The 10,806-nt window shown below is 55.6% G+C and overlaps 1 protein-coding gene across 2 annotated transcripts; it reads right to left on the reverse strand.

Annotated features, from left to right (window-relative positions):
* Positions 1–393: 393 nt before the first annotated feature.
* Positions 394–10,806, reverse strand: ZC3HC1 (zinc finger C3HC-type containing 1). 2 transcript variants are annotated; one of them, XM_074869632.1, is made up of 10 exons: positions 10,463–10,806; positions 9,037–9,148; positions 8,703–8,853; positions 7,010–7,093; positions 6,324–6,451; positions 3,985–4,142; positions 2,914–3,139; positions 2,213–2,416; positions 1,804–2,013; positions 394–862 (listed from the first exon to the last, which is right to left on the reverse strand). In XM_074869632.1, the coding sequence occupies exons 1-10, from the start codon at positions 10,582–10,584 to the stop codon at positions 794–796; spliced, it is 1,464 nt and encodes a 487-aa protein (XP_074725733.1). In that variant the 5' UTR covers positions 10,585–10,806; the 3' UTR covers positions 394–793. The 2 variants fall into 2 exon arrangements, with proteins under 2 accessions (XP_074725733.1, XP_074725732.1); XM_074869631.1 differs by having other exon boundaries at positions 2,213–2,419.

The following is a 10,806-nucleotide window of genomic DNA, read 5'->3' on the forward strand; positions in this document are numbered from 1 at the left end:
GGAAGCCCTAACCCACCTCTTCCCAGGTTTTGGCTGCATCCCAGCCTCTCCCCTGCACTCCAGCTGGGGGGGATTTATCAGAGAGGCCCTCAGCCCCCAACTAAATCTGCTTTGGGCAGCTGATTGCCAGGGCAGAGGCTGGCAGGCCCAGGGGTACAAGGTCAGGGGCATTTCTGCGTGTACGGGGGCTGAGGCAATGGCAAAGAGTCCACATCAGGCAGGGGGGACAGCAAAATAAGGAGCGGGAAACAGGAATGGGAGGCAGACAGACATTGATTGCACAAAGATGAGGATCCTGAAGGATACAGGAGCCACATCCTCGGTCCAGAGCTTATCCCGCCCCAGGAAGAAGCACCACACCAGCAGTAAGAAAAAAAAAAAAAGAAAAAGAAAAAAAACAAAACTGAAATGTTTATTCCCACCTGGCATCATATCCCTGTGCTGCTGGTGGCAGGTCACAGCTGGACACAACATGGTCACCCTCATGAGGTGACCACGTCTCCTCTTTCACCCTGCATGCCCGCAGCATGGCCCAGCTCCAGAGGGCTGTCAAAACCCTCGGGGCCAAGGGCTACAGCAGCAATTTGTGAAGGCAGGGGGCTTGGAGGAAGGCAGTCAGGGAGGAGGGGGTCCCAGCAGCCGCTGGGGGCTGCGTTTGGTGGAGCCTCCTCAGCATCCCCTCCCCAGGGCATGAAACTGCTGCAGGAGCAACTGGGAAGCAGATCTCCGCTGGACCGACGCGATGCCCTGCGTGCTGCCAGCCAGACAGCAGTTCCCAGGGGCAGTAGCTCATTCAGGAGGAATTCATGCTCTCCCACTGCCGGAAAATGCGGAACACCTTGCAGGACTTCACCGAGAGACTCTGTGAGAGAGGGGGAGCAAAGAGATAACCGGAGGTTAAGGCATCGCAACAGGACCTGCCATCGCCACTGAGCTGCCTACAAAGCACGTGAGGAAAAAATGCAGCAAAAAAACCCATCTGAAATATCTTAATTGGCTGCCAGTTTGCTCTTCTTCGTTAGCCCTGTTTACCAGAATCAGAGGGGAAAAGAGCAAAGCAACTGCAAGCAAGAAGCAGGACAGAACTCCAACCATCCCCTGCTCCAGCTGGGTCTCGCGTCTCCAATTTGTGTCTGGTCTCACAGGACTCACTGGCACTTTTGGGGCATGTGGCACAGGCAGAAGGGACCAGCCTGTTGGGGACACAACTCACACAAAGTCCCCCCAAAAAATGCTAAAGTAGGACTCCTCCGCTGCTCCCTGCAGCTCAGTCCCAAGCAAAGCAGGGGGGAGCTGGCAGGAAGAATCCAGGCAGATAACAGGGCCCAGGGAGGCAGCAGCAGGTACTGGCTGTGCTCAGGGAGGGGGGTTGTGGGCTCAGCTCCACTCCTCTGGCTCGGCAAACCCACCAGTCCAACAGCCTGGGGCTGGCGGCCGCAGGATGTCTGCAGAGAGGGTTAGGAGCTCTCTACTAGGACGTGAAATGAAACTGGATCTTGGGCAGCGCTGAGCCGCTCGGGAAAGGCTGTTATTTATAGTAGCCCTTGAGCAGATCGGCGCACAACACATCGCTGTAAGGGATGAGACCCGGCTGAGAGGCTGTCAGCACAGCCAGAGGGGAAGCTGAGACTCTACAGGCACACGCTTGGTCGCTTGGTCATTGCCACCCGACTGGGTTTGCATTAAGCCTAAATGAAGGCCATCTACCCCAAATTCTGCCCATGGCCTTTCCGCCCTGGGCAAGGCTGGACGAAGCGATGTTTTGAGCGCTTGGGTTTGGGGCTGGGGATCCCACAGACTCACCACAGGCTCCGTCTCAGGCACTCTGTCGCACTTTCTGGTGGCGAGGAGAGTGTTCAGTACCACTCGCCAGCCCGGCTCTGCCTTCGCAGGCTCTTTCTCTGTCTGGGCCGCGGTATCTTCCAGGGTTTCCCCTCCCTCCACTGCATTGACCCAGGGACACCAGTCACGATGCTGAGTGCTGGGGTCAAAGAAGCTCCTCAAAGAAGTGTCCTGGGTAAGGGAGGAGGTGACAGTGAAGGAGGACAGCGACAGCATGGTTTAAAAAAAGGCTCCAGTGACACCATAAAACCCTCTCTGTGCCTCAACACCAGCCCTGAGCTGACTGCAGGGACAACACTGGTCCCTGGATCAGGAGCACCCTGCCCAGATCCCTCCCCACCCAGGCTCTCCCTGCACCCGGGTCACTCACGGAGCTGCTGGAGGAGCAGAGCCGCGTCCGCTTGGCTCTGCGGAAAGGACTGGATGGCACCTCCACGTTGTCCCCCTGCCCCATGCTGCGGGTGACGGGGCGGCTCCTCAGAGTGGGGCTGGCCACCTCCACATCACTCCGGTCCGTGGGGACAGAAACGTCCCAACCCCGCGGGCGAGAGATTGCCGGGGATGGGCTCTTCTCCTGCTGCCAGCGGGGAAAGAACAAGGAATTAACAGAGCTCCTCCGGTCACCAGCATGTCCTCTGCCTGAAGAGGACAGAGGGCCCTGCCCAGCTCAAACAAGAGATCAAAACCACCTCCAGCCACCATGGCAGGAGCCGTGCCACCCTCCCTTCACACCAGGAGCATCTTAGATGTGTCTAGTTGGACATGGGTGAAGGCAGCCCCTGATTTGGAGCATCTTGAGTTAGACAAGCCCCGAGATGTTGGCTGGAAAGGCCCTTTTTGTGCCCACCTATGGGAGGGCTGAGGGAGGACAGAGAACTGCAAAGGGCAAGGGCAAAGGCAGCAGCAACCCACTTCTGTTGGACATTGCCTACAGCTGGAGGAACAGCACCAAAATGAGTCTCTTTCAAATTAAAAGGCAGCGGACACCCAAACTACATCAGTTTAGACTCCTGCATCCTCCTGTTTCACCCAGACATCCTGAGCTCATGGGCTGGCTGAGCTGGGCCATACCTGCTCGGAGCCTGGAGGGAGCGTGTCTTGGCTCCGTGTGAGCATCCTGCGTGGAGACGCGGGCATGAGCAGGAAGCGCTCAGCAGGTGCCGGTGGCGTGATGCTCGGGCCACAGGAGTCCAGCTCCGGCCCTGCAGACTCCAGCTGGTGAAAACCCCACAGTCCCACCTTCCTCATGCAACGGGAGCAGGTGATCACCGAGAGGTGCACGAAGCCAGACGCAGTGCTGTGGGGACAGAGCCAAGTCAGGAGAGAAGGTCAGGGACGAGCCTGGGCCCTCCCCCAAACTCGCAGCTTTCAGAACAGATGCAGGTATTTGGCAGAGCACAGGAACCGTCTCAGTCGCAGGTACCTGAGCCAGCATGTTTCAAGACATCAGTACCCCTGCACTGAGGCACAGACTTAGTGTTTTTGTAGCCTCGTGTGCTAAGAAGTAAAACTAATCCATTAAAACCCATCTACAGTGTTGATTTAAACTGGCTCGCTTACATTTTGGCTTGCCATGAAGCAGGAGCACACTCACTTACGGCATATCAGCTGAGAGTATCCCCATCCTCGGCCCCTGAACCCCCCAACCACAGCAGCAGCTCTGCTCTTCCCCGCTGTGAGCCCTTTTCCAGCCTGCACCGTAAAAGATTGCTTCCCTTTCAGCAAGCTGCCTCAGGCACAAACAGCGCGGCTGTTCTGCTCACAGCACACGCTTTGGGAAGCTGCAAACCTTCAGGTCACAAACCTTCCCTCCCTTCCCGCAGGCCTGACGAGCAACGAAAGCGTTACTGAGGATGACATTTCAGGGATTGACTTCAACATCTAAATCAGCAATGAGCAGGGCAACCGACAGCTCAGTTGTTTCACTCCGCCGTGTCAGGGAGACATCTATTTTAGATTAGCTTTGCACTGGGGTTTCTGGAAGTCTGTCAGTTTTAATGGCTGGAGATGATAATAAAATAGTGAAACGGGATACTGAACATTTCACAGGAGGGACATCTGCATTCCTCCAGCCTCTGACAGGTCTCACCATCAACCACAAAGTACGGCAGACACTTTAGTATCAGTCCTACCACGACCCACCTGCAGGTCCAGCCGCACAGAGCCAGGATGCAGGCAGGAACGTGTACTGGCAGGATTTCCGTGGCAAACTTCATCGGTGGTTTCTCTCCTTCCGTTTTGTGCTCCAGTTCCTCCCCAATCAGTTGGAGGAGCAGACTGATCTTCTCCTCCGTCAGGGACTGTGGGACAGAGAGAGGTGGCAGAGCTGGCAGTCAGAGGCAGTTTGATAAAATACACTGTTTCTACTCACAAACCGCAGCTTACATGAGAAAAAAAAAATCTTTTTCACTTCCCGAAAGGGCTGGGTGCATCAGCTAGCACCCTCAGCACTTCCACTCTGCTTAACAGGCAAAAGCCACACAAGAGCGACGGCTTCCTCCTGCCTTGTGCCTGACTATCCCCATTGCGTGGGCTCTGTTTAAGCACCATTTTCTCCCCCGAGCTGGCGTGGGGACAGTGGAGCAGGTTGCAGCTCCGCCGCTCACGGCAAGCACGAGCCTGAACAGCCCAAATCTCTCCCTCCGATCCCAGGGAGGCAACAAGGGCTGTGTTTGCCTGTGCTCAAGCAAACCATGAGTGCTTCTGGGGCTACTGCTGAGACACAGTGAGAAAAGAGAGTCCCTGAAGGTGTCAGTCGGGCTCTAGATCTTGCTGCTAGTGGGGCAGCTGGGGAGGTACGATGTGGAGATCCGATACATCCCTTGGCTTTACGCTGTCTCTTCCCGAGGGGTTGCAATGGGTTTCATAGCTCAGCCAGCCCACAGTAGCAACAATAAAACACCTCTGTGATTTCTGCTGAATGGATGAAGAGTTCCCCAGTTCCCACATGGTTTCTTGCTGCTGAGAGCCATCTGTTTCCCGGCGAGTGAGTGCCCAACAAGCCAGACTTGGCTGGAGTAGAGCAAGGCCTGGCCAGGTCCCTATGAGGAGGCAATCCCACACTTGCTCCTGCCTGCAGCTACGCTCCAGCCTCTCCTGCTGTAGCTCCTGCTCTTCCCTCCTGTCTGCTGAACCCCCTTGCACGATTGCCTCACACGAGAAGCCCCCCTGTACCACACTCTCTGGGCTCCCTCACCTTCACAGGCCTCTGCCCACACCTCTGCTCAGGGGCAGCCCCTCCAGCTCCCCAAATTCCCAACCCCACCTAGAGCAATGACTGACTCCAGTGGGACCCCAGCCATTTGCTAGAGGAGTGACCTGCAATCTCATGGAGCACTTGGACGTAACAAACAGGGGTGGGGGCTGCCAGGGAGAGCACCCACAGGACCCTGTGGGACCCCAAATCACTTCTGCTGGGCACTGGAGAGCACCACACACCCCAGGAAAGGCGTAGAGCAGGAACTGGATGCTACACAGCCCACTTCTCACCAGCAACATCGTGGTGACATGAGCCAGCTGCGTCTGCGTTGGTCAAGAAGGGCTTGCAGAGCAGATGAGTCTTTCCAAACTCCCTTTTACAGAATCACAGAATCATCTGGGTTGGAAAAGCCCTTGAAGCTCCTCCAGTCCAACCATGAACCTCACCCTGACCGTTCCCAACTCCACCAGATCCCTCAGCACTGCGTCAACCCGACTCTTCAACCCCTCCAGGGATGGGGACTCCCCCCCTGCCCTGGGCAGCCCATTCCAACGCCCAACAACCCCTTCTGCAAAGAAATCCTTCCGAAGAGCCAGTCTAAACCTTCCCTGGTGCAACTTGAGGCCATTCCCTCTTGTTCTGTTGCTTGTTACTTGGCTCAAGAGACTCATCCCCCCTCTCTGCACCCTCCTTTCAGGCAGTTGCAGAGGGCCATGAGGTCTCCCCTCAGCCTCCTCTTCTCCACACTAAACCCCCCCAGTTCCCTCAGCCGCTCCCCATCACACCTGTGCTCCAGACCCTGCACCAGCTCCGTTGCCCTTCTCTGGACACGCTCGAGTCATTCAATGGCCTTTTTGGAGGGAGGGGCCCAAAACTGAACCCACTCATCGAGGTGCAGCCTCACCAGTGCTGAGTCCAGGGGTAAGATCCCTTCCCTGTCCCTGCTGGCCACGCTGTTGCTGATACAAGCCAGGATACCATTGGCCTTCTTGGCCACCTGGGCACACTGCTGGCTCCTGTTCAGCTGGCTGGCAATCAACACCCCCAGGTCCCTCCCTGACTGGCAAATGCTTTACATGCTTCCAGAAACACCAGGTGAAACCACCACATGGAGAACGTACTAGGAGAAAGCTAAAGTGATCAGACCACTCACACACTTAAATCAGAGACTTCAGCTTGAATCTCACAACTGTTTTGGACTGGGTTTGCACAGCACAGGCGTGCCTGGTATCATCACCAGGGGCTTGAATGCACCCGATCTCGGGGGCAGACGGGAACTCACCATGTTTTTCACGTCTTCTGGTCTGAGGGAGGGCAGCTGCAGCTCCAGCTGACACAGGCTCTGAAAACGGTCCAGGAAGTCCTGGAGAAGGGCTCTGGGCTCATCCACCAGCAACATGGAAAAGCGATCTGGTGAAAGCAAGCACGGGAGGCCTGAGCTGTGCCACTGGCCTTCCCACCCCCTCCTTATCCCACAGGGCAAGGAAGGAGATGAGTCCAGCCAAGGTCTCCCCAGATTGGTCTCTCGGCTTTTAAAAGAAAAGCTGAGCACAGCCTTTTTCATTTGCAACCACCCTTCCCCGTGCAGCACAGCTCTCAAAATGAGATCTATTGCCCTTTCAGCATCCCATATCATCCAGCATCCTCTGTCCCCTCCCAGTTACAACCCAATAAGCATTTTAACTGTCCTAGAGGCACATAAAGGTTAAGAGAGGCTGGGTACAGCCCGGCCTGGGGCTCCAGCCATGGCTCAGTTGCTTATTTGCTGAGGCTGCTTAGAGATGTTGTTTTGCTACTGTGTGTTTCACTGTCCCCACAAGAAAAAAGGGGATTGTGGTGACACTGCCTGCTTTGAAAACTTAAAGAGAAACCACAATTCCTACAACGGGAGACAAGAGCAGCGACAGAAAGGGAGAAAAAATGGAATCATCCTAGACATGTGCACTAGCTGGGCTCTGAGACACCAACCTGGGCAGGGGCTGTCTGGCCAGAAGCAGAACTTCTCGTGAGCGGTGCACAAGGCCTTCTTCAGCTCCAGGCAGCGCTCCTTATCTGCAAGGCAAAGCTCACTTCTACTCCCCTGTGGAACAACCTCCTCAGGGAATGGTTGGGAAAACCAAACGAGGAGAGGAAGGCACCAGGCTCCAAGGGCTTCCCTGCTCCTCCCGTTCAGCACGGCTTGGGTGACAGATGCCACCTGAGGCTGTAGGTTGTAGAGCCTGAAGTTCTCACCTCAGACTCACCTCCCTCCCCACCAAAAGGAGCTGCTCCACCTCCAGCCTCCCTGCAGGCAACCGTGGAGCAGCAGTTCCTGCAGCAGCAAAGGCAGGCTGGCTCAAGGGGTTATCACCACAACAGCAAGCGTGACCAGAGCCATTCCATCTCCTCTCCTCACAACCAAAATCTCCCACTCTAAGGCACAGCAACCACGGAGCAGGGGAGCCTGCCTGGCTGCATGGCATCACAGTGGAGACACAGCTCAAATCAACCACCAGTAGAGAAACCGCCTGTTTTTGCCAGTCCCCTGGGCTGCTGCCAGTCCTCAGCTAACTCACCTGACCCCACCACTCCGGCTGTAGGAGCCAAATCACAGCTGTGTCTGGAAATCAAGCTTCCCAAAAAAAGATATGATACTTAACTTATTCACACCTTTCAGAAGCAAATCATTTATTCTCCAATTTTTTCAAGCCTTTCTTCTGACTGCTGATTATTTTAGATTTTCCTGAGGCAGCATGATTACCAACAGAGTAATTAGGCCAAGGTTTATTTAAAAAAGATTGTCTGAACAGTGGGCGTCAATATTCAGTGACCGAAAAGGAATTGCTCATGCAGCTCCCCTTTACACATCACCCACGCTGCATTCATCAGACACCAGTGCTCTGCGGGCAGGGGAAGGAAACTGGTGCTGGGCCTGGGGAGGGCGCTCAGCAAGGGCAACAGTAAGGGGAGTTTTACTGCTAGGAGTCCAAGTAGTTTAAAGAAGGCAGTGGAGGGGTTTCTTAATTAAATTACACAATGTGACCACTTGAACAGACTGACTTCGTGACCAGCAGCCACCAACAGAGCACATTAGAAAAACTGAGAGGAGTATCAGGGCAAAAGACCAAGCAGTTGGGAAACAAAATTTAAAAACTGGATGTTATGGTACTTGAACACATCCAGAGGAAGGCAACAAAGCTGGTGAAAGGGCTGGAAGGCAGGTCCTGTGTGAGGAGTGAGTGACTGTGGGTTTGTCTAGTTTGGAGAGGACGAGGGGAGACCTTGTTGCTCTCTACAGCCTCCTGAGGAGGGGAAGTGGAGAGGGAGGTGCTGAGCTTTTCTCCCTGGGGTCCTGTGAGAGGGTGCACGAGAATGATTCCAAGCTACATCAGGGCAGGTTCAGACTGATATTAGGGCAGCTGGACGAGATGAGCATTGTAGATCCCTTCCACCTGGAATTATTCTATTCTAACCCATCTCTGAGAACAGAAGCAGGAGGTTTTACCACGTTCTCACAAACTAAAGGAAATTTATTCAACTTGCGCTTTATTTTCAGAAACATCAAACACCCAGCACCTCCCAGGACAAGACTACAGAAGTCATTTAGGCACACGATGAGGCACATACACCCCCAAACCCTACAGCCCGCTCCCCGTACCCTGCCAGATGCTGGCATACATACACTTGTTGAAGTCAAACGTGAGCTGCAGGCTCACGCAGAGGAAGGCCTGGCAGCTGGAGCACTTCAGCATGTCACACTCCACGTTGGTCCAGCCGTACTTGGCGCAAACCAGGGGAGAAAGCTCATGGGGTTTGCCCGCCCACTTCAGCGGGTGCTCACGTTAAGGATAAAACCCAATAAATTACGAGTTGACCAGGCAAAGCTTTGGCCAGGGTTTACTTGGCCAAAGAGGAAAAAATGCTTCTGAGAAGATGGAGCCTGTAGGGAAGCCATGGGGAGGGTGACAGCAAAGCAGGGTGGGGGATGACTGGAAGCTCAGCATCAGAAAGGATATGGTGAATGTTTCTACTCTGCTGAAATAGGCTTCCTTGCTGGCAGATTCCAAGGAGAGAGCATCCATTTGAGAAGATCCATTAGCTGATTCTGACCAGTCGGATGTGTCCTTCCTAAAAGGAACAGCAAGTCAGCAAGCGAAGCATCTGTGCTGTCCTGGAGAGATTTCAGTAATAAAAAATGCATAGACCACTTTCTACGCTCCTGTCCTTCAGGCTTACCCTTACAAGAACCCTTGCTCCAGAGCTCTTAAATGCTGGCTTTTCATTATTTTACTAATAAACCCATTAAAAAAAATGTAACGCAACAAGCAAAGGTGCACATTAAACATTTCATGACAATCAACAGGAGTGGCAGATGGGGATCTGATGGGACAAGTAGGAGACAGGAATTTGTTCTCTGGACCCAGCGAAGGCAGATCAACAATTGCAGAATGTCTCTGAAACCAGGGACCCTCCTGAGCTCCCAACACCGGCATTCGTGGCCAGAACGTGGGCCCCTGCAGCCAGAATGCTGGCCCTGTGGCAAGCGCTGCCCTGTAGTCTCCCCTCAACACCTCTCCACAGGCCAAAATTCAGAGATGGCTGGGTCAAGGGTGAACCGTGCTTCTGAGGGTGACCACGGTTGCTCAGCTTCAGTGAGATACCCCCAAAGCTCAGCCACCCGGTGCCCCCAGTGCCTTCCAGACTTCCCAGTGCCCACCAGTACCTCCTGTGACTCTCAGTGAACCCTCCAGGGTGTGACTTTTCAGGTCAGAGGCCCGATACATGGCCGGTTCAGCTCGCTCAGGCTGCAGAGATGCCAGAGCTCTACAGGTCACTTACCTGTCCCTGCCCTCCCAGCGTCCCCCAGTACTGCCTCTCCATGCACACCAGTACCTCCCACTATCCACTACTGCCTCCCAGCGTCCCAGTATCTCCCAGTTTCCACTATTGCCTCCCTGTGCCTTAGCCCCCCCAGTACTCCCAGTGCCTTCAGTACTGCCTCCCAGTACCCCTTTGTTCCTCCAGCACTGCCAGTGCACCTTAGTCTCTCTAGTACTCTTGATGCTTTCTGATCCCACCAGCACTCCCAGTGCCTCCTAGCCTCACCAGTACAACCTACCAGTGCCCCTTAGTGCCACCAGTGCCGCCTCCCACTTTGCAGTGCCCTCCCAGTGCTTTTCAGTCCCTCCCAGCACACGCCAACGCCCTCTTTTCCCAGTACCCCTGCCCATAATAACCCCTAATACCTACCAGCGCTCTCCAGCATCCCCCCCAACAATTGCTGCCGTCTCCCGCGACCCCTCGGCGTCTCTCAGAGTCCCCCAATAACTTCGAGGGCTCCGCAACCTCTCCCCCACCCCGCCGGTGCCACACGGCCGGGCCACCCCCCGCCCCCGTCTCCCTCAGGCCCGGTGCCAGCGAGGCCCCAACGCTCCCCCTCACCCATCGGGGCCGGTGCCCTCAGGGGCGATGCCACCGTCGATGAGGTCGCGAATCTGCTGGGGGGTGACTGCGGGGAACTTCCCCCGGGCCTCCCCCGCCGCTCCGGCGCTGGGCGCCGCCATCTTGGTCCCTCACCCCGTCAAGGCCCGGGGAGGGGGGGCGGGAAACGCGGTCGCGCAAGACCGTTCCGGCCCCGCCGTGGGGGTGACCATCACCTCACGCAACTTCCACACGGCCTCCTCGTCCCCACGAGGGGGTCGCGATGCACCACGGCCTCCACTGTGGGGCCCCGTGTCCCTCCCAGGGCCTTCACACCCCGGGATTGCACCCCCTCCCTCCCCAGC

The sequence above is a fragment of the Strix uralensis genome, chromosome 5 (assembly GCF_047716275.1).
Source record: "Strix uralensis isolate ZFMK-TIS-50842 chromosome 5, bStrUra1, whole genome shotgun sequence".
Taxonomy (NCBI): Eukaryota; Metazoa; Chordata; class Aves; order Strigiformes; family Strigidae; genus Strix; species Strix uralensis.